This window comes from Macaca thibetana, chromosome 19 (genome assembly GCF_024542745.1).
Source record: "Macaca thibetana thibetana isolate TM-01 chromosome 19, ASM2454274v1, whole genome shotgun sequence".
Classification (NCBI taxonomy): Eukaryota; Metazoa; Chordata; class Mammalia; order Primates; family Cercopithecidae; genus Macaca; species Macaca thibetana.
In genome coordinates this window covers 22,175,481-22,200,656 of record NC_065596.1, presented here as the reverse complement: position 1 = coordinate 22,200,656, position 25,176 = coordinate 22,175,481, and the positions used below count along the sequence as shown (strand labels likewise).

General features: G+C 55.0%; 1 protein-coding gene across 2 annotated transcripts in view; it reads right to left on the bottom strand.

The window, feature by feature from the left end:
- Positions 1–3,713: 3,713 nt before the first annotated feature.
- MOB3A (MOB kinase activator 3A) overlaps positions 3,714–25,176 on the bottom strand; it is a 28,339-nt gene continuing 6,876 nt past the window's right edge. For both annotated transcript variants that reach the window (XM_050770766.1, XM_050770764.1), the window contains exons 2-5: positions 19,845–20,000; positions 11,972–12,513; positions 10,635–10,837; positions 3,714–6,487 (exon numbers count right to left, since the gene is read on the bottom strand). In XM_050770766.1, coding sequence (XP_050626723.1) covers positions 6,458–6,487; positions 10,635–10,837; positions 11,972–12,392 — 654 coding nt within the window. In that variant the 5' untranslated portion in view covers positions 12,393–12,513; positions 19,845–20,000 and the 3' untranslated portion in view covers positions 3,714–6,457. The remainder of the gene's footprint in view (positions 6,488–10,634; positions 10,838–11,971; positions 12,514–19,844; positions 20,001–25,176) is intronic.

Here is a 25,176-nt window from a genome sequence, read left to right as displayed (position 1 = left end):
GAAAAATATCTCATTCATATTAACCACCAAAAATAATTACGAATTACCTTGGAAAGAAATGTACAGATAAGAAATGCCCAGAATAGGGCAACCCACAGAGATGGAGGGTGGATGTGTTTGTCAGGGGCTGGGGAGGGGATGGGAGTGAGTGCTGATGGGGATGGCGTTCCCTTTGGGGTGATGGAATGGTTTTGAATTTGACAGCAGTGATATTTGCATCACTTTGTGAATATACTGTACACAGCACCACTGAATTTCAAATTGCTTTTTTTTGATACAGGGTCTTGCTCTGTTGCCCAGGCTGAAATATAGTGGCACAATCATGGCTCACGGCAGCCTCAACTTTGGAGGCTTAAGTGATCCTCCTGCCTTAGCCTCCCAAGTAGCTGGGACTACAGGCATGTACCACCACACCTGGCTAATTTATTTTTATTTTTAGTAGAGATGAGGTCTTGCCATGATGCCCAGGCTGGTCTCAAACTCCTGAGCTCAAGTGATCCTGCTGCCTTGGCCTCCAAAGTGCTGGGATTACAGGTGTGAGCCACTGCACCCAGCCAATTTTAAATTTAGAAATGGTGAATCTTGGCTGGGTGTGGTGGCTCACACCTATAATCCCAGCACTTCGGGAGGCCGAGGCGGTGGGATAACCTGAGGTCAGGAGTTCGAGACCAGCCTGGCCAATATGGTGAAACCCCGTCTCTACTAAAAATACAAAAATTTGCTGGGCGTGGTGGTGGATGCCTGTAATCCCAGCTACTCGGGAGGCTGAGGCAGGAGAATCTCTTGAACCCGGGAGGCGGAGGTGACGGTGAGCTGAGATGGCACCACTGCACTCCAGCCTGGGTGACAGAGAGGGACTCCATCTCAAAAAAAAAAAAAAACAAAAACAAATACAAAAATTAGCTGGGCATGGTGGCACATGCCTATAATCGCAGCTGCTAGGGAGGCTGAGGCAGGAGAATTGCTTGAACCCAGGAGGCGGAGGTTGCAGTGAGCCAAGATCGCGCCATTGCACTCCAGCCTGGGAAGCAAGAGTGAAATTCCGTCTCCAAACAAACAAACAACCTAGTAAACAGCAGCCTCTCTGGAAGGCGGTTCCCAATCCCCAGCTCTGCCTAACAGGAGCCCGTCCCTTCCTAGCGACACGGTGCCCTCTAGGGACGAGGTGTGGCAGCACAGCCTGAGGGGCACAGGGCTGAGGTTTCACCCTGTGGGTCCCGGGTCGGCCCCTCCCTGAGGCGCGAAATACCAAATCGCGAGCCAAAGCTGGTCTTCCGTTAGGCCCCGGACCCACAACGTTTCACGTTGGAAGGGACCCCAGAGACTCACTCACCCAATGCCCACATTTTTCACATAAAGAAAACAAAAAGCAGCTGGGCACAGTGGTTCACGCCTGCAATCCCAGCACTTTGGGAGGCTGAGGCTGGAGGATCCCTTGAGGCCAGGAGTTTGAGACCAGCCTGGCCAACATGGTGAAATCCTGTCTGTACTAAAAATACAAAAATTAGGGCCGGGCGTGGTGGCGCACACTTGTAATCCCAGTACTTTGGGAGGCCGAGGCAAGAGGGTCGCCTGAGGTCAGCAGTTTGAGACCAGCCCGGCCATTATGATGAAACCCCGTCTCTACTAAAAATACAAAAAAATTAGCCGGGCGTGGTGGCGGGCGCCCGTAGTTCCAGCTTCTTGGGAGGCTGAGGCAGGAGAATGGCGTGAACCCGGGAGGCGGGAGAGCTTGCAGTGAGCGGAGATCACGCCACTGCACTCCAGCCTGGGCGACAGAGCAAGACTCCGTCTCAAAAAAAAAAAAAAAATTAGCCAGGCGTGGTGGCGGGCGCCTGTAGTCCCAATTCCTCGGAAGGCTGAGGCAGGAGAATTGCTTGAACCTGCGAGGTGGAGGTTGCAGTGAGCTGAGATCAGGCCACTGCACTACAGTCTGGGCAACAGCAAGACTGTCTCAAAAAAATAATAATAATAAAATAAAATAAAAAGAAATTTAAAAATGAAATAAATAAGTAAATAAAAAGTTTTAGTGTATGTTAATTTGTCCAAGGCCATAGGAGCTAGGTAGTAATGGGCTGGCCTGGAGGTCACCCCTTTGGTCTTTTCCCTATGAATCTGTTCCTCGGCACATGGTAAAAACTTTACTGCTTCATTTTCTTTTCTTTTTTTTCTTTTTTTTTTTGAGACGGAGTCTTGCTGTGTCGCCCAGGCTGGAGTGCAGTGGCCGGATCTCAGCTCATTGCAAGCTCCGCCTCCCGGGTTTTTACGCCATTCTCCTGCCTCAGCCTCCCGAGTAGCTGGGACTACAGGCGCCCACCACCTCGCCCGGCTAGTTTTTTGTATTTTGTAGTAGAGACGGGGTTTCACCGTGTTAGCCAGGATGGTCTCGAACTCCTGACGTCGTGATCCGCCCGTCTCGGCCTCCCAAAGTGCTGGGATTACAGGCTTGAGCCACCGCGCCCGGCCCTTTTTTTTTTTTTTTAAGACAGGATCTTGCTCTGTCATCCAGGCCGGAGTGCAGTGGTGCGATCTCGGCTCACTGAAACCTCCACCACCTGGGTTTAAGCAATTCTCCTGCCTCAGTCTCCCAGTAGCTGGGATTACAGGCACCTGCCACTGTGCCTGGCTAATTTTTTTGCATTTTCAGTACAGGCGTGGTGGCTCCTGCCTGTGATCCCAGCACCTCAGGAAGGCTGAGGCGGGAGGATCACTTGGGGAGTAGAGTCTGAGACCAGCCTGGGCAAGAGAGCGAGACTCTGTCTCTAGAAAAAAAATTAATTTTGCTTTGAGACAGAGTCTCGCTGTGTCACCCAGGCTGGAGAGCAGTGGTATCATCCTCACTCACTGCAACCTCCACCTCCCGGGTTCAAGTGATTCTGCTGCCTCACTCTCCCAAGTAGCTGGGATTACAGGCGCGCCACCACGCCTGGCTAATTTTTGTATTTTTAGTAGAAACGGGGTTTCACCATGGTGGTCAGGCTGGTCTTGAACTCCTGACCTCGTGATCCGCCCGCCTCGGCCTCCCAAAGTGCTGGGACTACAGGCATGAGCCACTGCTCCTGGCCACTTTTTTGTATTTTTAGTAGAAATGGGGTTTCACTATGTTGGACAGTCTGGTCTCAAACTCCTGACCTCAAGTGATCTGCCTGCCGTGACCTCCCAAACTGCTGGATGACAGGCGTGAACCACTGCGCCCAGACTACAAAAAAAATAAATAAATAAAAAAGAAGAAGAATAAAGAACATTAGCTGGGCGTGGTAATGTAGCTGTGGTCCCAGCTACTTGGGAGGCTGAGGCAGGAGGATTGTTTGAGCCTTGGAGGTTGAAGCTGCAGTGAGCTATGATCGCACCACTGCACTCCAGCCTGGGCCACAGAGTAAGACCCTGTCTCAAAAAAAAAAAAAAAAAATTAAAAAATTAAAAAATAAAATAAAATTAGCTGGGCGCAGTGGCAGGTGCCTGTAGTCCCAGCTACTCGGGAGGCTGAGGCAGGAGAATGGTATGAACCAGGGAGGTGGCACTTGCAGTGAGCCGAGATCACGCCACTGCACTCCAGCCTGGGCGACAGAGCGAGACTCCGTCTCAAAAAAAAAAAAAAAAATTTCTCAGCCCCAAGACCTGAAGCTCACCCCTGGGATAGGGCACCCTGTTAATAATGGCAGGAAAAGGGAAGTGAGCACCAGCCGCCATGGGCACCAAAACGACACCATTTATTCCGACGTCTGCGTCTGTAGTTTTATTCCGTATCTGGCTGGGGGAGGGTGGTCTCTGGGGTGGATGGAGTGAGGGTGAAGGGGACAGGGATGGTCCCTGCTCCCACCTCCCAAACCCACCTGGGAAGCTGCATGGCTGGGCTGCTGGGACATCCTGAGCCCTGGGGGAGACACAGGTGTGGGTGTCTGGCCTTCATCTTGCAGGTACAAGGGGATACATTCCATCAAGCAGATCCTGGTTTCATGGAGTCCTTCGAGGGCTCGGCTGGGAGGTCCCTCTCCTGGGGGCTCCAAGAGCCGGACCCAGTGGTTTCTGGATCAAGGACGAGTCCTGGGAGCTTCAGGCTTCGGTGGTGACAGTGTTAATTGCACTTGTTCGATTTTCTGGCAGAAGCCAGGAGAGACGGGGACAGCGTCCTTCTCTTCGGTGACCATCCCAGGCACCCAGAGGTGACCAGACTTCTGTGTGGTCTGGGACAATGCAGGGCTCAGGCGGGAAGGGCCACCGTCGTGAAAGGCCACTGACAATTCTGGTGAGGAGTAGGGTGGCGGGGGTTCAGTCAGGGAGAGGAGGTGGCTGCCTTTGCTCAGTGCCCTGCTCTCACCTTCCAAGGGTCTAGGGGACACAGAGCTCATGGATTTTGGTCCTGCAGCCCCAGGGGCCACACAGAAAAAGGGGTTCAACTGGAAGTCTGCAGCATCTGCGAAAGGCCCATTCTAGAAGAACTGGAAGATTCCAGACCGGGGGAGAGGCGTCAGGCACAGAAGAGTCCTGCCTGGGTTGGTCAGAAGGAAAGAGGACATCATGCCGAGGAGGCAGAGGGCTCACTATGTTATTGATTTAAAAATTCTTCAGGCCGGGTGCAGTGGCTCATGCCTGTAATCCCAGCACTTTTGGAGGACAAGGTGGGCGGATCACCTGAAGTCAGGAGTTTTCAGACCAGCCTGGCCAACATGGTGAAACCTCATCTCTACTAAAAATACAGTAATTAGGCTGGGCGTGGTGGCTCACACCTGTCATCCCAGCACTTTGGGAGGCCAAGACGGGAAGATCACGAGGTCAGGATATCAAGACTATCCTGGCTAACATGGTGAAACCCCGTCTCTACTAAAAATACAAAAAATTAGCCGGGCCTGGTGGCGCACACCTGTAGTCCCAGCTACTTGGGAGGCTGAGGCAGGAGAATGGCGTGAACCTGGGAGGCAGAGCTTGCAGTGAGTGGAGATTGCACCACTGCACTCCAGCCTGGGCGACAGGGCGAGACTGTCTCAAAAACAGAAACAAACAAATAAACAAAAATACAATAATTAGCTGGGTATGGTGGCAGGCGCCTGTAATCCCAGCTACTCGGGAGGCTGAGGCAGAAGAATCACTTGAACCCAGGAGGTGGAGGTTGCAGTGAGCCGAGAGCGTGCCATTGGACTCCAGTCTGGACGACAGAGGGAGACGCCATTAAAAAAAAAAAAAAAAAAGGCCGGGCGCAGTGGCTCAAGCCTGTAATCCCAGCACTTTGGGAGGCCGAGACGGGCGGATCACGAGGTCGGGAGATCGAGACCATCCTGGCTAACACGGTGAAACCCCATCTCTACTAAAAAATACAAAAAACTAGCCGGGCGAGGTGGCGGGCGCCTGTAGTCCCAGCTACTCGGGAGGCTGAGGCCGGAGAATGGCGTAAACCCGGGAGGCGGAGCTTGCAGTGAGCTGAGATCCGGCCACTGCACTCCAGCCTGGGTGACAGAGCGAGACTCCGTCTCAAAAAAAAAAAAAAAAAAAAATCTCAAGATGGTTGTAAATGTGACTATAAAAATCAAACCCTTTATGATACACAAAGGGGCCCTTAGGAAATGAGTCAGCAGCCGGGGTGCAGGACGTGGGCTCCCAGGAGTCCAGGAAGCCCTGAATGTTTCAGCTGAATGTTTCGGAAGAACTGAGGAAGCAGCGTGCACGGGGTAAGAGAGAGGGCTGCGGTGCGGTGGCTCACACCTGTGATCCAAGCACTTTGGGAGGCCGAGGTGGGAGGATCACTTGAGGCCAGGAGTTCTGCGAGACCCCTGTCTCTAGTTTGTAAAAAAAAAAAATCTGTAGGAAAATGGAAGAGATTGGGGAGGGAGGAAAGAGGATGCCCGGGTCCAGGTCGTGCCTCTGTGTGAAGGGACACCAGCGGCTGCCGGTGGGGAGCGCAGAGTAAAGGCCTGTGGCAGGAGATGTCCGCCCTCAGAGGCTCGGAAGCCCCTCAGCCTCTTGCCTCCCCAACAGGAGACATGTAGGAGGCTGAGCAAGCTGGGTGCCTTTGAGAGACAGGCCCAGGCAGGGCTGTGGCCATAGCAGCCCTGGGGGCTCCCCAGTGAGGTGGAGGCAGGATCAGGTGGGGACGAGGGTTGGGGCAGAAGTTCCAGGAGCCGGGGAGCCACCCAGGGCGGGGAGTGACCCTGGAAGCCGTCCAGCCTCCTGGAAAGTGGAAGTGGTTTAAAAAACACAGTGGGCTTTTCCGGTTGCTAGTAACACACAGAATTACACAGTTCACGTTCGGTCCCAGACGGGAGACTGAGGCTCGAGACGGTGAGGAAGGCGTCTGCCGTCCAGGGCTGGAGCTCCTGAGGACCAACACCTGCTCAGCGGCCCAGCCCCTGGGCTCCCTGAGATGCTCAGGCTGGAGAGAAGCGTGATGATGGTTCCAGAGCATCCTCCTCCAAGTCTCTGAGGCCCCAGCGGCGGTTCGGGCACCGGGGGGTCCGCGGGGCTCTTAGTGGCACATACGGGCGGTCATTTCTTTCTGTTAAGAGCAAGCAGGACATCAGCTCCCACCAGACACTCCCAAAAGGGGTGATGTGAACAGCAGACACACGGAGACGCACAGGCGGAGGGATGGCAGCTGGGGGCTTCCCTGAACCCCCAAACAACAAAAACCATACAGGCAATCGCACACCTGGGACCAGGGGCAGCAAGCTACCCCTTGAGGCCAGAGTCAACATTTTCAGATCTGTGGGCCAGACGGTCCCTGTCATGATGGCTCAACTCTGTCTTGTACCTCAAAAGCCACCTCAGACAACTGGTAACCTCATGAGTGTACCTCGCTGCCAATAAAACTTTATTTACAGCCAGGCATGGTGGCTCATGCCTGTAATGCCAGCAGTTTGGGAGGCAGAGAAAGGCAGATCACCTGAGGTCAGGAGTTTGAGACCAGCCTGGATGACACGGTGAAACCCCATCTCTACTAAAAATACAGAAATTAGCCACGCATGGTGGCGGGCGCCTGTAATCTCAGCTACTTGGGAGGCTGAGGGAGGAGAATCGCTTGAACCTGGGAGGTGGAGGTTGCCATGAGCCAAGATAGCGCCACTGCACTCCAGCCTGGGTGACAGTGCGAGACTCTGTCTCAAAAGAGAAAAAAACAACTTTGGGAGGCCGAGGTGGGCAGATCACGAAGTCAGGAGATCGAGACTATCCTGGCTGACATGGTGAAACCCCATCCCTACTAAAAATACAAAAAATTAGCCAATCGTGGTGGTGGTCACCTGTAGCCCCAGCTACTCAGGAGGCTGAGGGAGGAGAATCACTTGAAACCTGTGAAGTGGAGGTTGCAGTGGCTGAGATCGCACCACTACACTCCAGCCTGGGCGACAGAGCGAGACCCTGTCTCAAAAACAAAACAAAACAAAACCCTACAAACTTTTTTTTTTTTTTTTTTTTTTTTTTTGGAGATGGAGTCTCGCTCTGTTGCCCAGGCTGGAGTGCAGTGGCGCGATCTCGGCTCACTGCAAGCTCCGCCTCCCGGGTTCACGCCATTCTCCTGCCTCAGCCTCCCGAGTAGCTGGGACTACAGGCGCCCACAACCGCGCCCGGCTAATTTTTTGTATTTTTAGTAGAGACGGGGTTTCACCGTGGTCTCGATCTCCTGACCTTGTGATCCGCCCGCCTCGGCCTCCCAAAGTGCTGGGATTACAGGCGTGAGCCACCGCGCCCGGCAACCCTACAAACTTTATTTACAAAAACAGAAAGCCAGCCGGGGGCTGCAGTTTGCTGACCCCTGTCTTATACAGACTGGGACACTGGAAGGAAAGTTCTAGAATACAGAAAAAAAGAAAAAGAAAAGAAAAACAAAGAAAAAAGAGAAGACCCCACTACTACCTTTAGACCCACCCAGTATGCAACTATTAATTTTAAATTTAGCAACATGTTTACCGGTAGCAAAGCCTGAAAGGGGATACACAAAAATGAGGAAGTTATGTGAAGATTTTTTTTTTTTTTTTTTTTTTGAGGCGGAGTCTTCACTCTGTCGCCCAGGCTGGAGTGCAGTGGTGCAATCTCGGCTCACTGCAAGCTCCGCCTCCCGGGTTCGCACCATTCTCCTGCCTCAGCCTCCCGAGTAGCTGGGACTACAGGCGCCCGCCACCGCGCCCGGCTAATTTTTTTTTTTTTTTTGTATTTTAGTAGAGAAGGGGTTTCACCGTGTTAGCCAGGATGGTCTCGATCTCCTGACCTCGTGATCCGCCCGCCTCGGCCTCCCAAAGTGCAGGGATTACAGGCTTGAGCCACTGCGCCCGGCCATGAAGATGTTTTTAATCTTTCTTTTTTTTTTTCCGAGACGGAGTTTCATGCTGTCATTCAGGCTGGAGTGCTGTGCGCAATCTTGGCTCACTGCAACCTTCACCTCCTGGGTTCAAACAATTCTCCTGCCTCAGCCTCCTGAGTAGCTGGGATCACAAGTGCCCACCACCAAGCCTGGCTAATTTTTTTTTTTTTTTTCCCGAGACAGAGTCTTGCTCTGTCACCCAGGCTGGAGTGCAATGGCGTGATCTTGGCTCACTGCAACCTCCACCTCCTGGGTTCAAGCGATTTTCCTGCCTCAGCCTCCTGAGTAGCTGGGATTACAGGTGCCCGCCACTACCACGCCCAGCTAATTTTTTGTATTTTTAGTAGAGATGGGGTTTCACCACATTGGCCAGGCTGGTCTTGAACTCTGGACCTCATGATTTGCCTGCCTTGGCATTCCAAAGTGCTGGGATTACAGGCGTGAGCCACTGTGCCCGGCCTTAATCTTTTTTTTTTTTTTTTGAGACAGGTTACTGGCTGTCACCTAGGCTGGAGTACAGTGGCACAATCTCGACTTACTACAGCCTCGACCTCCCAGGCTCAAGCGATTCTCCTGTCTCAGCCCCCTGAGTAGCTGGGACCACAGGCGTGCACTACTGTGCCTGGATAATTTTTTTGTTTTTTATAGAGAAGATGTTTCACTATGTTGCCCAGGCTGTTCTCAAACTTCTGAGCTCGAGTGATCCTCCCTCTTTGGCCTCCCAAAGGGTTGGGATTACAGGTGGGAGCCACCTCGTCCGTCCATTTTTAACCATTTTTTAAAGTTGTAAGAGAGTGATGGCTCCCACCTGTCATCTTAACCCCTTGGGAGACCAAGGCGGGAGGACTGCTTGCATCCATGGGTTTGAGAACAACCTGGGCATCATAGTGAGACCCCATCTCGAAACACAATAAAAAATCAGCCAGGCGTGGTGGCTGTGGTCCCAGCCACTGGGAGGCTGGTGGGGTCCCACTCTCATATCAGGGCCACCACATCCATACAATGCTCCACAACCTGGGAACAGAGCAGCCCCTGGGCAGGTTCCAGGGCCAGGCCCTGAATCACGGGCACCCACTCCACTGCTGGTCCCCATCACCGAGTCACAAATGTGGGCCCCAATTTCAAGAAGCCACATTGGCTTCAGGGACGTGGACTCCACACTGAGGAATCTGGTCCCTGGGTTCGTCTCTAGATAAAACCTGGTAACGTGGAAAGCAGACAAGCAAGGGTGGGCGCAGAGGTACCAGGCTGGCTGCAGAAGTCAGGTGGAGTCTAGGCCAGGTGCGCTGGCTCTCGTCTGTCATTCCAGCACTTTGGGAGGCCGAGGCAGGCAGACCACCTGAGTTCAGGAGTTCGAGACCAGCTTGGCCAACATGGTGAAACCCGGTTTCTACTAAAAACACAAAAATTAGCATGGCGTGGTGGCACGTGCCTATAATCCCAGCTACTTGGGAAGCTGAGGGGGAGACTTGCTGGAACCCAGGAGGTTGGGGTTGCAGTGAGCCAAGATCACACCACTGCACTCCAGGATGGGTGACAGAGGGAGACTCCAGCTCCAAAAAAAAAAAAAAAAGCCAGGCACGGTGGCTCCCGCCTGTAATCCCAGCACTTTGAGAGGCCGAGGCGGGTGGATCACGAGGTCAGGAGATCCATCAAGACCATCCTGGCTAACACGGTGAAACCTCGTCTCTCCTAAAAACACAAAAAATTAGCTGGGCGTGGTGGCGGGCGCCTGTAATCCCAGCTACTTGGGAGGCTGAGGCAGGAGAATCACTTGAACCCGGGAGGCAGAGGCTTCAGTGAGCCAAAATCGTACCACTGCACTCCAGCCTGGGCGACAGTGAGACTAGGTCTCAAAACAAACCCAAACAAACAAAGTTAGGGTGGAGTCTGCGCCGGCTCCTATCCCTTTCATAAGGGACACTGAGCTGCGCTCTGGGACACCTGAGCTCTGGACTGTGAAGGCGGAGCGAGCAGGAGGCGGGGCTGGCGCGGAGGAAACTGCACCTACCGCCCGGATTTGTTCCATGGGAAAACACAGGATCCCTCCCGGCTACTGCCGCCCCGATTTGCTCCGCGGGAGAACGCGGGATCCCTCCCGGCTACTGCCGCCCCGATTTGCTCCGCGGGAGAACGCGGGATCCCTCCCGGCTACCTCACCACCTGTCCCATCAGCAGGGTACCCGGGACCCAACTCTAGGGCCCGGAGCTGTGACCCAGGGAGAGCCGGGGCCGCCAGCTGCTGGGCCGACCGCGGGCAGTCAGGGTCCTGGCCCCGGAAGGGTGCCTCTGCCACAGGCCGCCAGCCCCACCGTAACCCCAAGCCCTCAGCCCCAAGCCCGCGCACCAGTGGCTCCAGCTCCTTGGTGTCGATGAGGCCGAACTCCTTGACGAAGTAGTAGAAGTGCTTGTAGCAGGTGTTCACGTGGGCCTCGGAGCCCATCTGCGCGATGCGGTCAAAGTGGTGGATGTAGACGTGCACGAACACGCGGAACAGCCGCGACAGGATCTTCCGCACCGTCTGCAAGAAGTTCTTGGGGAACGGCGTGCCTGCAGGGAGAGGGGTGGGGCGGGTCCGCGAACTCAGTCAAGTCCATGTCCAGAACCCTTTGCTCCTGGATGTGACAAGGGGCTTCCAGACAGAAATGGCCGGCAGACCGGGGGCTGGTGGCTCACGCCTGTAATCCCAGCACTTTGGGAGGCCGAGGCAGGCAGATCACTTGAGGTCAGGAGTTCGAGACCAGCCCGGCCAACATGGAGAAACCCCATCTTTACTGAAAAATAAAAAAAATTAGCCGGGTGTGGTGGCTCACACCTGTAATCCCAGCTACTCAGGAGGCTGAGGCAGGAGAATCGCTTGAACCTGGGAGGCAGAGGTTGAAGTGAACTGAGATGGTGCCACTGCACTCTAGTCTGAGTGACAGAGTGAGACACTGTCTCAAAAAAAAAAAAAAAAAAAAAAAAAAAAAAAAAGAAAGGTCTGCTGTACTCTGGAGGGACGTGCCCCAATGATCACCCACAAACCCACGTTTACGGGGTGCCCCGAGAGCCACACAGAGCATTACACATCGAGCTGGGCGGAAGGTCCCACCAAAGGGTGATGATCCTGGTGGGCCCAGGGGTTCCATGGCAGTGATTCTGAAACCACTGAGAACACTGGGCCCAGCGCTGGCAGGGGTACTTGTCTCCTCTGCGAAGGACTCCAGGCCTGATGCTGATCCCGCCCTTCTCTGCTTTGGGGTGAAGGAGGCAGGAGTCACCAGGAGCGATTCGGGGTGAAGCGGGGCTACTAAGCGCAGCCCGACTTAGGAGAAGATTCAGAAATGGAATCTCTTTTTTTTTTTTGAGACAGGGTCTTGATCTGTCGCCCAGGCTGGAGTGCAGTGGCACGATCATAGTTTACTGCAGCCTCAACCTCCTAGCCTCAAGCAATCCTCCCACTTTAGCCTCCCGAGTAGCTGCAACCACAGGTGTGCACCACCATGCTTGGCTAATTTTTAAAATTTTTCGTAGAGATGGAATTTTGCTATGTTGCCCAGGCTGAGCTCAAACTCCTGGGCTCAAGTGATCCTTGGGCTCGGCCTCCCAAAGCACTGGCATTACGGGTGTGAGCCACTGTGCTTGGCCTCCCTGACTTTTCCGGAAGGCTGTGTATCCCCGAGCCCCTGCCCACCACTGACTCACCCACGTTGGTGGGGAAGAGGTCCTCGTTGTTGATTTGCGCCTCGATCCAGTCCATCAGCAGGTCCATGTACCTGGGGGCGGAGAGCGCCGTGGGCTTCCGGAACTTATGCTCGTCCTGCCAGCGGTACTCGTACTTGGGGCCCCCCGACATGACGGGGCAGGACTGCTCCGTGCAGCCGTCGCTGATGGTGCCGTAGATGAGGTTGACGCGGTTAAAGAAGTCCACCACGTGAACGGCCACCCAGTCGTTCAGGTCCTCGCCCGGGGGCAGCTGCACGGCCAGCCGCAGGTCCAGCCCGGCGTTCAGCGACGCCTGCGCCTTCTTGTGCAGCTCGAAGCGCTGGGTGCCCGGCTCGAACTTGCGCTTGGGGCGGAATGTCTTGTCCTTGTTGAAGACTTGCTTCAGGAAGGGGTTGGACATCTTGGTGACGCCTGCTCTCCTGGAATGCTTCTGCAGAGGGGTCCTGGGCCAGCGGCTGGGGGTGCCGACCAAACCGAGAGGCCACGAAACACTCACCAAGCTCCACAGCTCTCCCGTGGACCTGAAATACACAGGGGAATCACGACCTGCTGGAGGCGACAGAATTTCCCAGAAACTTGTGCTGACGGCACAAGTGGCAGGATTTTTTTGTTTGTTTGTTTTATTTTCTGAGACAGGGTCTCGCTCTGTTGCCCCGGCTGGAGTGCAGTGGTGCCATCATGGCTCACTGCAACCTCTGCCTCCCAGGCCCAAGAGATCCTCCCACCTTAGCCTCCTGACTAGCCGAGACTACAGACACACACCACCACACCTGGGCAATTTTCTTTTAGTAGAAATGGGGTTTCTCTATGTTGCCCAGGATGGTCTCCAACTCCTGGGCTCATACGATCCTCCCACCTCTGCCCCCCAAAATGCTGGGCTTACAGGCCTGAGCCACTGCACCCAGCCCCTAGTGGCAGGGTTCAAAACATCCCCTGGACTTCTGACTTTAAGGAGTTTCACCCAAAGGGGGCCACCTCCTCAGTGGACAGAACAGAACTGCACATGGCGAGGCCTGACTGGCTCACAGCAGAAGGTGCAGAGAGCCGGGCCCCAAGAGCCCGCAGTGGCCGCATCTTCCCCGGTGCTGATGCCTGGCTGGGGCCTGGACTTGCTGCTACCTGGCACTCTGGGGCTTGAGTGTGGGGGCAGGCTAAGATACCGGTTATAGGGGACTATGCAGGCCGGACTGTGGCCTCCACAAAGGAAGCCACACCCCAATGCCCGCACCTGTGCATGGCAGCCTAGGTGGAAAAAGGTCTTGAGGGATGTCATCTTGGATGACCTGGGTGGCCCTACAGTCAGAGACAAACGTCCTTATGAGCGAGGCGGATACGGGGGAGACGGCTGTGTGAGGACGGAGGCGGATATGGGGGAGACGGCTCCATGAGGACGGAGGCGGATACAGGGGATGATGCTTCCACAAGCGAAGGGCCCACGATGCTGGCCACTGCCAGGAGCAGAGAGAAGCCTGGCAGATGCCCCTCGGCCTCAGAGGGACCCAGCCCCGCCCACACCTTCGTCGCGGACGTGCGGCCCCAGAGCTGACAGAATGAATCTCCATCATGGCAGCGTTGTCCGCTGTGCCCAAGTCACTGGTCACTGGGTCAGAGACCCCTGCGAGGCCGGGCGTGGTGGCTCAAGCCTGTAATCCCAGCACTTTGGGAGGCCGAGACGGGCGGACCACGAGGTCAGGAGATCGAGACCATCCTGGCTAACACGGTGAAACCCCGTCTCTACTACAAAATACAAAAAACTAGCTGGGCGAGGTGGCGGGCGCCTGTAGTTCCAGCTACTCGGGAGGCTGAGGCAGGAGAATGGCCTAAAACCGGGAGGCGGAGCTTGCAGTGAGCTGAGATCTGGCCACTGCACTCCAGCCTGCGTGACAGAACGAGACTCCGTCTCAAAAAAAAACAAAAAAAAACCCAGAGACCCCTGCGATTGGTGTGATCCATCTTTGCTTGATTTCATCTGCAAAGACCCCCTTCCATGTTGGATCACATGGCGAGATGCTGGGTGATTCCAGGGGCAGCTGTCCACCTCAAGGCACCGTATAAATGAGGAAACTTCCAGGCGCCAGCCCAAGTCTCACGCACACCTGAGTGGTGACTTGTAAGACACCTGGGGGTTGCTCTGGCGTGGGGCCCCGGCATCCGCCGACTCCCCTGAGAATCCTCAGGGGAGAGAGACAGAGTCCATCCCGCACAGGGCGGAGGGACGACCTGGATCACACACCGCGCATGTGCCAGGTTCACACTCAGCACGCAGGGCCTGTCACTGCCAACACTGTTGTCACTACCAGGACACCGGCACCGTGGCAGGCCCAGAGTGGACGCAGACCCCACCCTGCTCTGCTGGGTGCATCTCCTGGACTGGCAGACTTGACTGTGACACTTGGGGCAAGGCCCACGCAGGGCACTGGGCAGGGCAGGGGTCCTCACCACAGCATGAAGAGGACCCAGCAGAAGGGGGAGTCAGAGAGGGAAGAGGGAGTGAGGCCCACGCATGCCCAGGCCCACTGGGCTCCACGCAACGCTCCCAAGAAATAAACACACATTCATTATGTTCTAGCACGTCCCAACCCCACCTCATTTTTTTTTTTGAGGCAGAGTCTTGCTCTGTCACCCAGGCTGGAGTGCAGTGGCACGGTCTCGGCTCACTGCCGCCTCTGCCTCCCGGGTTGAAGCAATTCTCCTGCCTCAGCCTCCCAAGTAGCTGGGACTATCGGCACTTGCCACCACGCCCGGCTTATTTTTGTGTTTTTAGTAGAGATGGGGTTTCACCGTGCTGGCCAGGCTGGTCTCAAACTCCTGACCTCATCTGATCCACCACCTTGGCCTCCAAAGTGCTGGGACTACAGGCGTGCGCCACTGCGCCCGGCCGTGTTGCTGTTACTTGTGACCAAGTCCTGTCTTGCGTCTCATTCCTCACGATGCATGACTGGGAGAGTGTCCTGGGGTTGCCATCAAAAATCACCACAAATTTCGGGCTGAAAACAACACCCATGTATCACGGGGAAGCTCCCAGCTGTTGGGACTGGATCCTGTAGGGTTAAATTTAAGGTGTGGACAGGCCAAGCACAGTGGCTCACGCCTGTAACGCCTGTAAGGACTTTGAGAGAGTGAGGGGGGTAGATGGTTTGCGTCCAGGAGTGTGAGGTTTGAGAGGGTGAGGGGGGTAGATGGTTTGCATCCAGGAGTGTGAGGTTTGAGAGGGTGAGGTGGGTAGATGGTTTGCGTCCAGGAGTTTGAGGTCAGCCTGAGCAACATGGCGAGGCCTCGTCTCTACAAAAAAATTTTAAGGCCGGGCGCGGTGGCTCACGCCTGTAATCCCAGCACTTTGGGAGGCCGAGACGGGCGGATCACGAGGTCAGGAGATCGAGACCATCCTGGCTAACACAGTGAAACCCCGTCTCTACTAAAAAATACAAAAAACTAGCCGGGCGAGGTGGCGGGCGCCTGTAGTCCCAGCTACTCGGGAGGCTGAGGCAGGAGAATGGCGTGAACCCGGGAGGCGGAGCTTGCAGTGAGCTGAGATCCAGCCACCGCACTCCAGCCTGGGTGACAGAGCGAGACTCCGTCTCAAAAAAAAAAAAAAAAAAAAAAAAAAAAAAAAAAAAAAAAAAAAATTTTAAAATTAGCTGGGTGTAGTGGTGCATGCCTAGGAGGTCCTGGGAGGACCGTTTGACCCTGAGAGTTCGAGGCTGCAGTGAGCCACGTTCATACCACTGCCTGGGCACAGAATAAGACTCTGTCTCAAAAAATAAAAAATAAAAACAGGCCGGGCGCGGTGGCTCAAGCCTGTAATCCCAGCACTTTGGGAGGCCGAGATGGGCGGATCACGAGGTCAGGAGATCGAGACCATCCTGGCTAACACGGTGAAACCCCGTCTCTACTAAAAAATACAAAAAACTAGCCGGGCGCGGTGGCGGGCGCCTGTAGTCCCAACTACTCGGGAGGCTGAGGCAGGAGAATGGCGTGAACCCGGGAGGCGGAGCTTGCAGTGAGCTGAGATCCGGCCACTGCACTCCAGCCTGGGCGGCAGAGCGAGACTCCGTCTCAAAAAAAAAATAAAAAATAAAATAAAATAAAATAAAAACAAGGCGTGAGCAGAGATGGATCCTTCCAGAGGCCCCAGGGCTTACGGTTAGGGTACCCCGCAACAGACAACAGAACGGCCCCCACCAGAGAATGATCTGGACCCAAATGCTCACAGGGCCTGGGCGTCGGGGGAAGAGATGCTGCATTGTTTGGAAGAAAAGCAAGTTAGAGGCTGGGTGCGGTGGCTCACGCCTGTAGTCCCAGCACTTTGGGAGGCTGAAGCGGGCGGATCACCTGAGGTTGGGAATTCAAGATCAGCCTGGCCAACACGGTGAAACCCTGTCTCTACTAAAAATACAAATATTACCCAGGCGTGGTGGCGTGCACCTGTAATCCCAGCTACTTGGGAGGACGAGGCAGGAGAATTGCTTGAACCTGGGAGGCAGAGGCTGCAGTGAGCTGAGATCATGCAACTGCACTCCAGCCTGGGCGACAGAACAAGACTCTGCCTCAAAACAAAGCAAAACAAAACAAAACACGGTGTCCACTGTGAACACAGTGACAACAGAGTCTGCACCATAAGAAGGTACAGGGTCAATGGTTTGTCACAAGGGAACACCTGGTGAGGACCGGCTGGGGGCACTGCTCAGGGCAGCCTGGGCACAGGTGGCAGGAGGACTCGGGTCCCACACACTCTGCGGTGACCAGAAAGGCCTGAACTTCCCCAGCGCCAACCTGGGGCCCTTAGCCACCATCGTGACTTCCTGCCACCAGGGTTAACACCCAACTAGGAACTTACACTTTTCATTTTCCTGGGACAAAAACCCCATCTCCACTTCACAGATGAGAAAACCAGGGCCCAGACAACCAGGCCTCTACCCGCTGGCTCTGTGGACATCGGGGTCGGATCGTTCTCTGAGGTGGGGCCGTCCTGGGCACTGCAGGGTGCTGAGCAGCGTCCCTGGCCTCCACCCACTCCCTGCCGGGAGCACCCTCAGTTGCGACAACCACAGATGTCCCCAGACATCACCCAGTGTCCCTTGGGGTTAAGATTAGATCGCTCTGGTGAGATCGTGGCTCAGAAGATTATGACTGACTCTACAGCCGTGTCTCACACCACACAGCTAGTGGGTGGATCGGCCGGGGCTCGAACCCTGGCTTCTGTGGGTGAAGCCACCGCTGTTTCTGCCCCACAACTCCCTGAATTCAGCAACTCTCGGGGACGCGGGCAGCCGTCTGATCACGAACCTAGTGACACACGCTTCCCGGGCCAGTGCTGCTCCAGCATGGGGCCCCTCCACTGCCCAGCAGAGCCACGTGGATGCTCCGAGTCCAGGGGCTGCTGACCCGTCCTGGTTTTGCTGGGGGGCACAACCCCAGGGTGAGCACACAGGTACCCCCCTGCTTGCTTCTATTTTTAGAGAGGTTCTTGCTCTGCTGCCCAGGTTGGAGTGCAGTGGCGGGATCACGGCTCACACTTCAGCCTGGACCTTCTAGCTCAAGGGATCCTCTTGCCTCAGCCTCCTGAGTAGCTGGGAGCACGGGCACTCACTGCCATAATATTTTATAATTTTTTCACCACCAGTTAATTTTTTTTTTTTTTTTTTTGTAGAGACAGGATCTCACTCTGTTGCTAGGCTGGTCTTGAGAACTCCTGGACTCAAGCGATCCTTCTACCTTAGCTTCTCAAGGTGCCAGGATCACTGGCGTGAGCCACTGTGCCTGGCCACCCCCGCCCACTTCCCAAGGAAGGAGCGATCCCACAGCCAAGTCTCAGACCCTCCCTGGGAAGCGCCTGATTCAAAGAGGCCACCTCTGTGCTTACGGTATCCCCCTGGGGCTGGGGAGCCCAGGACGCATCCATGCTGGGGCTGAGCAGGTGGGAGCCATTGGTGGGGACCTGAGGCCCTTCCCCATTGATGGCTCAGCACCCCAGAGGCCTGCACCTGCCCCGGCGATGAGCTCTGCAAACCACACCTGCCCTCAGGCCACACCGCCTGCAGCACAAGATCAATGAATCCCCTCCGGAGAAGGGAAAATGGCGGCCACCTCCAGGCCACGGCCCACCTGGCGCGGAGCGAGATGCTCCTCCGCACCGGGGATCAGTCACCTCCGTCCCCACACGCCTGTCTAGATGGGGCGAGTGCAGGCCTCACTTTACCAGAGAGGAAACCGCGCAGGCGAGCGCATCCCCGTCCACCCAGCCAGGCCCACTCGCCTCCCTCCTCCCCATTTCCACTTCACGCCTGGGCCGACTCACAGCCGACTTCCCAACACCAGCAGAAATCACAGCACAGAGCAAAACCCAACCCGCCACGGCCCGGTGCTACCCTTTGGGGATTTCAGGGTCTCCCGTGCCAATTTGGGGGCTCAGCTTCCAACCATGCCACCTGGTTGGGCAGCCGGGGCCTTCCAGCAGTGTATGGCAGCCCTGGGCTGACTGCAGCCACAGGAGGAGACGCCTACCCGGGCTGCGTCTCAGGGAGAAAGTGGCTGTTCCCACAGGCCCCTGCTTGGCTTTTTAAAACTGTTTGTAGAGATAGGGTCTCACGACGCTGCCCAGGCTGGTCTCGAACTCCTGGTCTCAAGTGAGTTCTGCCTCGGCTTCCCAAAGCCTCTCCTCCTACTGCCTCGGCTTCCCAAAGTGCTGGGATTACAGGCGTGAGCCACCATGCCTGGCCGAGGCTTCTCTTTTTCTATATCCCTTTACACTTCTCTACCAGACTCATGCCAAAGACAGTTAGTTCCAGAAAACAAGACAGGGCAGCCCGAAGAGTTTGTAAACTCCCTCTCGGCATGTCTGTCTCCTTTCAGAAGGTGACGGGTGCGGGGCGAAGGGGCTCATGCCTCTAATCCCTGCACTTAGGGAGGCCAAGGTGGGTGGATCAGTTGAGGTCGGGAGTTTGAGACCAGCCTGGCCAACATGGTGACACCCCATCTCCACTGACAATACAAAACACTAGCTGGGTGTGGTGGCGTGTGCCTATAATCACAGCTACTCAGGAGGCTGAGACAGGAGAATCGCTTGAACCCAGGGAGGCGGAGGCTGCAGTGAGCTGAGATCATGCCACTGCACTACTCCAGCCCGAGTAACAGAGTGAGACTCCGTTAAAAAAAAAGAAAAAAGAAAAAAAAAAAAAACAGGTGCGGGATTTTAAGTGGAAGTTAACATCTTCTGAAGAGCCCTGTGGACGGGCAGAGTTCCCGTCACAGCAAATGGTTTTCTTTTTCCTTTTTATTTTTTTTGAGACAGGGTCTTGCTCTGTTGCCCAGGCTGGAGTGCAGTGGCACGATCTCGGCTCACTGCAACCTCCGCCTCCCGGGTTCAAGCGATTCTCCTGCCACAGCCTCCCCAGTAGCTGGGATTACAGGCGCCCGGCACCACACCCAGCTAATTTTTGTACTTTTAGTAGAGACGGGGTTTCACCATGCTGGCCAGATTGGTCTCAAACTCTTTACCTCGTGATCTGCCCGCCTCAGCCTCCCAAAGTGCTGGGATTACAGGCGTGAGCCACCATACCCGGCCTAATTTTCTTTTTTTTATAGAGACAGGGGTTTCGCCATGTTGCCCAGGCTGCTCTCAAATTCCTGGCCTCAAGCAATCCTCCCGCCTCAGCCTCCTGAAGTGCTGGGATTACAGACACGAGCCACTGTGCCCGGCCTAAGCAAACCGTTTTCTATCAGGAACAAACACAGGCTCCTTGGCGAAGGGGTGATCGGCCACAGAAAGGGGTTTTTTCCCCAAGAAAGGCTAGGACGGCCTCAGGACCCTGCCTCCCGCCCTCGTTGTCCCCTGAGGCTGGGGGCCGGTTACCGTGTCTGGGGCTCCCTCTGCTCTGCTCTTCTCAGATTTCTCCAGGGACAGTGTGGGGAAGACAAGGCAGGAATCAGCTCCCAGAATTCCACACCAAGGCCTTCTCGGCTGCCCTGGTCTTCCCACGGACGAGGCGCAAGTGATCCTTGGAAACTTCTAGAGAAATGAAAGGTGAGATGACAAATTCCCCTGCTGCAACACTTTTTTTTTTTTTTTTTAAAAAAAACAACACAGTTTCTCTAAGCAACCAACTGGTATGACCCCTCCCCCGCCAAGGTGCAGGAGCTCACAGACCAGTCACCCACTTCCTTCCGGAGGTTTCCACATCCTGTCACTGCCTCGGGGACTGCTGCCCCAGAGCACAGGAGGCGCCTGAGAGACAAGCCCTGAGCAGAGACGTCAGTTCCCTATGTTCTAGGTCAGTGCACAACACTGGCTCCCGGCCTGGCAGCCCTGATACTTGGCTGGAAGATGCTCCCAGTCCAGAATCTGTCCTGTTAAAAAAGGCAGCGTCGGCCGGGCGTGGCGGCTCACGCCCGTAATCCCAGCACTTTGGGAGGCCGAGGAGGGCGGATCACGAGGTCAGGAGATAGAAACTATCCTGGCTAACGTGGTGAAACCCCGTCTCTACTAAAAATACAAAAAATTAGCCGGGCATGGGGGCGGGCACCTGTAGTCCCAGCTACTCAGGAGGCTGAGGCCGGAGAATGGCGTGAACCCAGGAGGCGGAGCTTGCAGTGAGCTGAGATCGCGCCACTGCACTCCAGCCTGGGCGACAGAGCGAGACTCTGTCTCAAAAAAAAAAAAAAAGCAGCGTCCCAGAGTCACCTTCCAAAATTTGAGTACTTATTTTTTATTTTTACTGTTACTTTTTTGAGACGGAGTCTCGCTCTGTCGCCCAGGCTGGAGTGCAGTGGTGCGATCTCAGCTCACTGCAAGCTCCGCCTCCCGGGTTCACGCCATTCTCCTGCCTCAGCCTACCTAGTAGCTGGGACTACAGGCGCCCGCCCCCATGCCCGGCTAATTTTTTGTATTTTTAGTAGAGACGGGGTTTCACCGAGTTAGCCAGGATGGTCTCGATCTCCTGACCTTGTGATCCACCCACCTCAGCCTCCCAAAGTGCTGGGATTATAGGCGTGAGCCACTGTGCCCGGCCACCAGGCTGGACTTGAACTCCTGACCTCAAGTGATCCACCCGCCTTGGACTTCCGAAGTGTTGAGATTACAGGCGTGAGCCAACACACCCGGGCTCTGAGTGTTTATTTTTATTTACTTTTTTATTTTTATTTTTATTTTTTTGAGGTGAAGTGTCACTCTTGTTGCCCAGGCTGGAGTGCAGCGGCGCAGTCTCGGCTCACCGCAAGCTCCACCTCCCAGGTTCAAGCGATTATCCTGCGTCAGCCTCCCGAGTAGCTGGGATAACAGGCGCGCGCCACCACACCTGGCTAATTTTTGTATTTTTAGTAGAAACTCGGTTTCACCATGTTGGCCAGGCTGGTCTCGAACTCCTGACCTCAGGTGATCCACCCGCCTCGGCCTCCCGAAGTGCTGGGATTACACACGTGAACCACCGCACTCAGCCACTTTTATTTATTTATTTATTTTATTTATTTTATTTTTTTTTTTGAGACGGAGTCTCGCTCTGTCACCCAGACTGGAGTGCAGTGGCCGGATCTCAGCTCACTGCAAGCTCTGCCTCCCGTGTTCACGCCATTCTCCTGCCTCAGCCTCCCGAGTAGCTGGGACTACAGGCGCCTGCCACCTCGCCCGGCTAAGTTTTTTTTTTGTATTTTTAGTAGAGACGGGGTTTCACTGTGTTAGCCAGGATGGTCTCGATCTCCTGACCTCGTGATCCGCCCGTCTCGGCCTCCCAAAGTGCTGGGATTACAGGCTTGAGCCACCGCGCCCGGCAACCACTTTTATTTTTGAGATGGAGTCTTGCTCTGTAGCCCAGGCTGGAGTGCAGTGGCACGATCTTGGCTTACTGCAACCTCCACCTCCACGGTTCAAACGATTTCCAGCTAATTTTTGTATTTTTAGTAGAGATGGGGTTTTACCATGTTGAGCACGCTGGTCTCGAACTCCTGACCTCCAGTGATCCTCTAGCCTCAGCCTCTCAAAGTGCTGGGATTATAGGCGTAAGCCAGTGTGCCCGGCCTGAGTGTTTACTTTTAAACGCTGCAACTGCTCCTGGTGCTGGAAGGCCACCCTCACTCCTGCTGGAGGGTGGCCGTGTCTTCCCTCATCACCCAGGTGTGCATCCTGTCAGTGTTTTGTGTTTCTGTCTGGTTTACATTTTTGTGTTTTAGAGACAGGGTCTTGCTCTGTTGCCCAGGCTGGGGTGCAGTAGCACAACTGTAGCTCACTGCAGCCTTGACCTCCCAGGCTCAAGTGATCCTCCCACCTCAGCCTCTGGAGTAGGTGGAACCACAGGCACACAACACCACACCTGAATAATTTTTGTATTTTTGTAGAGATGGGGTCTTGCTGTTTTGCCCAGGGGGCTGGTCTTGAGCTTCTGGAGTCAAGCGATCCTCCCACCTCAGCCTCCCAAAATGCAGGGATTACAGGTGTGAGCCACTGTACCTACTGCATCTCTGACTTCTCTTGTGGGAAAGCAGGCAGGCAGGAAGTAAGGCCTGTCCAGGCCACTCCGCGCCAGGTGTTATCAAGGTGTTAGCATACTGTCCTAATTCTCCTGATCATCTTTTCTTCTGTTTTTAGATTGACATTTGACTCACATACCACACATTTTAACCTTTTCGGTTACAGTTCAGGAGTACAGTTACGTGACTCCTGGCATGTTTGGAGTTGCGCAACCACTACCTTTATCTAATTCCAGGACACTTTCATCAGCCCTAAAAGAAATCCTGTCCGGGTGCAATGGCTCACGCCTGCAATCGCAGCACTTTGGGAGGCCAAGGCAGGAGGACTGCTTGAGGCCAGGAGCTCAAGACCAGCCTGGGCAACAGAATGAGACCCCGTCTCTGCAAAAAATACTTAGAAATTAGCCAGGCATGGTGGATGTGCCTGTATAGTCCCAGCTACTTGGGAGGCTGAGGTGGGAGGATCGCCTGAGCCCAGGAGGTCGAGGCTGCAGTGAGCCATGATTGTGCCACTGCACTGCAGCCTGGGGGACACAGTGAGACCCTGTCTCAAAACAAAGCTAAGATCATGTCACCTAGGGGACAGTTACAGTGATGAGACATCACGGACACCTGTGGTGCCTGCTTCAGAGGACCCAGCCCAAGGTTTCAAGAAACAAGAGCCCAAGTGTCAGAAAGAGGAAGCCACATGGAGGAACGCCCCAAGCTCCCGTCCAAACCCAGGGCCACACTCCTTTCACGGAACTTTTACTGCCGGGGCCACAGGGTCTGGGCTTGACTGGGCACCACCGACTTGGCACCGCCTTCTTGGTCTCCTGGATGGCTTCAGTCTGAATGGGGAGGCAGGAGCCATGCTCTGAGCCCGCCCAGTAGGAGCCAGGGGCCCACCCCAGTCTCCCTCCTCGTGGCCACTGTGAAGAGCTCTCAGCCACACCCAGCTGCAGTGGGGGTCTCAGCTGGGGGGCGATTCTGCACCCCGGGGGATACTGGGTGATGTCTGGGGGCATTTGTGGTTGTCATAACTGGGGGATGCTCCTGGCACAGAGTGGGTGGTGGCCAGGGATGCTGCCCAGTGCCCTGCAGTGCCCAGGACACCCCACCCCAGAGGACAATCCGCCTTGAATGTCCACAGTGCCGAGGGGGAAAAAGCTTGTCCTGCGAGTGGCAGAGCCAGGGACCTGACTGTTCTTGTTTGCTTTATTTATTTATTTTTTGAGACAAAGTCTTGCTCTGTCACCGAGGCTGGAGTGCAGTGGCACAATCATAGCCCACTCTAGCCTCAACCTCCGGGGCTCAAGCAATCCTCCCACCTCAGTCTCCTGAGTAGCTGGGACTACTGGGTGTGCGCCTGGCTAATTTTTGTATTTTTTTTTTCTTTTTTCTTTTTTGAGATGGAGTCTCGCTCTGTTGCCCAGGCTGGAGTGCAGTGGCACGATCTTGGCTCACTGCAACCTCTGCCTCCCGGGTTCAAGGATTCTTCTGCCTCAGCCTCCTGAGTAAGCTGGGACTACAGGCGCCCACCACCACACCCAGCTAATTTTTTTTTGTATTTTTAGTAGAGACGGGGTTTCACCGTGTTGGCCAGGCTGCTCTTGAACTCCTGACTTCGTGATCCGCCCACCTCGGCCTCCCAAAGTGCTGGGATTACAGGCGTGAGCCACCGCGCCTGGCAATTTCTGTATTTTTTGTAGAGACGGGGGTCTTACTATGTTGTGCAGGCTGGTCTTAAACTCCTGACCTCAAGTGGTCCTTCCACCTTGGCCTCCCAAAGTGCTGGGATTATAGATGTGAGCCACTGAGCCTGGCTGTCTCCCTCTTTATTTTTTTTTAATTTGTTTTTTTTGAGACGGAGTCTCACTCTGTCGCCCAGGCTGGAGTGCAGTGGCTGGATCCACCCATCTCAGCCTCCCAAAATGCTGGGATTACAGGCTTGAGCCACCGCACCCCGCCCTTGTCTCCCTCTTTAATGAGTACTTTTTACAAATTGCCAACCGCATTACTAGTTAGTACACAGTGACTGGGTTGTCAGAGGTGCAAACATGTATCTGCCCACCCGTGTTTCTCCTGCTTTCCGGGGAGCACTTCCCTACGCACTCATAAACTAACCCTACGGGGGTTCATGCCGCAGCCCTGTGAGGCTGGCAGGGCGGGTAGAAAGTGGACGCTCTCATTCCTGCTAAGTGATCATGGACCTTTGCTGCTATTAGTAACAGGCCTGGCATCTGCTGGGGCCCTGGAGGACCTGCTCTTGTGAAACTCATCATTCCCTGGCTGGCGGGAGGGGCTCACCCATGCTGCACGTCCAGAAGCTGAGGCCAGCTGCCTCGCCTGAGGGTGCGAGGTGAAAGGTACGAGTCTGGGCTTGAACTCATATCCTTCAATTCTGAATCTGGTGTGTCTGCCACTAGGGCAGTGTCTCTGCACTGTGGACGTCAGCGTGGGTCACTCTCTGGGGAGGGGCCATCCTGGGCACTACAGGGTGCTGAGCAGCGTCCCTGGCCTCCACCCACTCCATGCCAGGAGCACCCCCAGTCATGAGAAAAACACAAATGTCCCAGGCTTGGCCCAGTGTCCCCTGGGGGCAGAATCACCCTCCATTGACACCCCTTGGGTTAGGGGATTCCACGGACCCCCAAGAGACTCTGCGGCCCATGATCCTCTGCTCTGCTGAGGTCCCAGGAGGCTACACACATTGAAATCCACACCCTGAATGATGATGGGGAGAG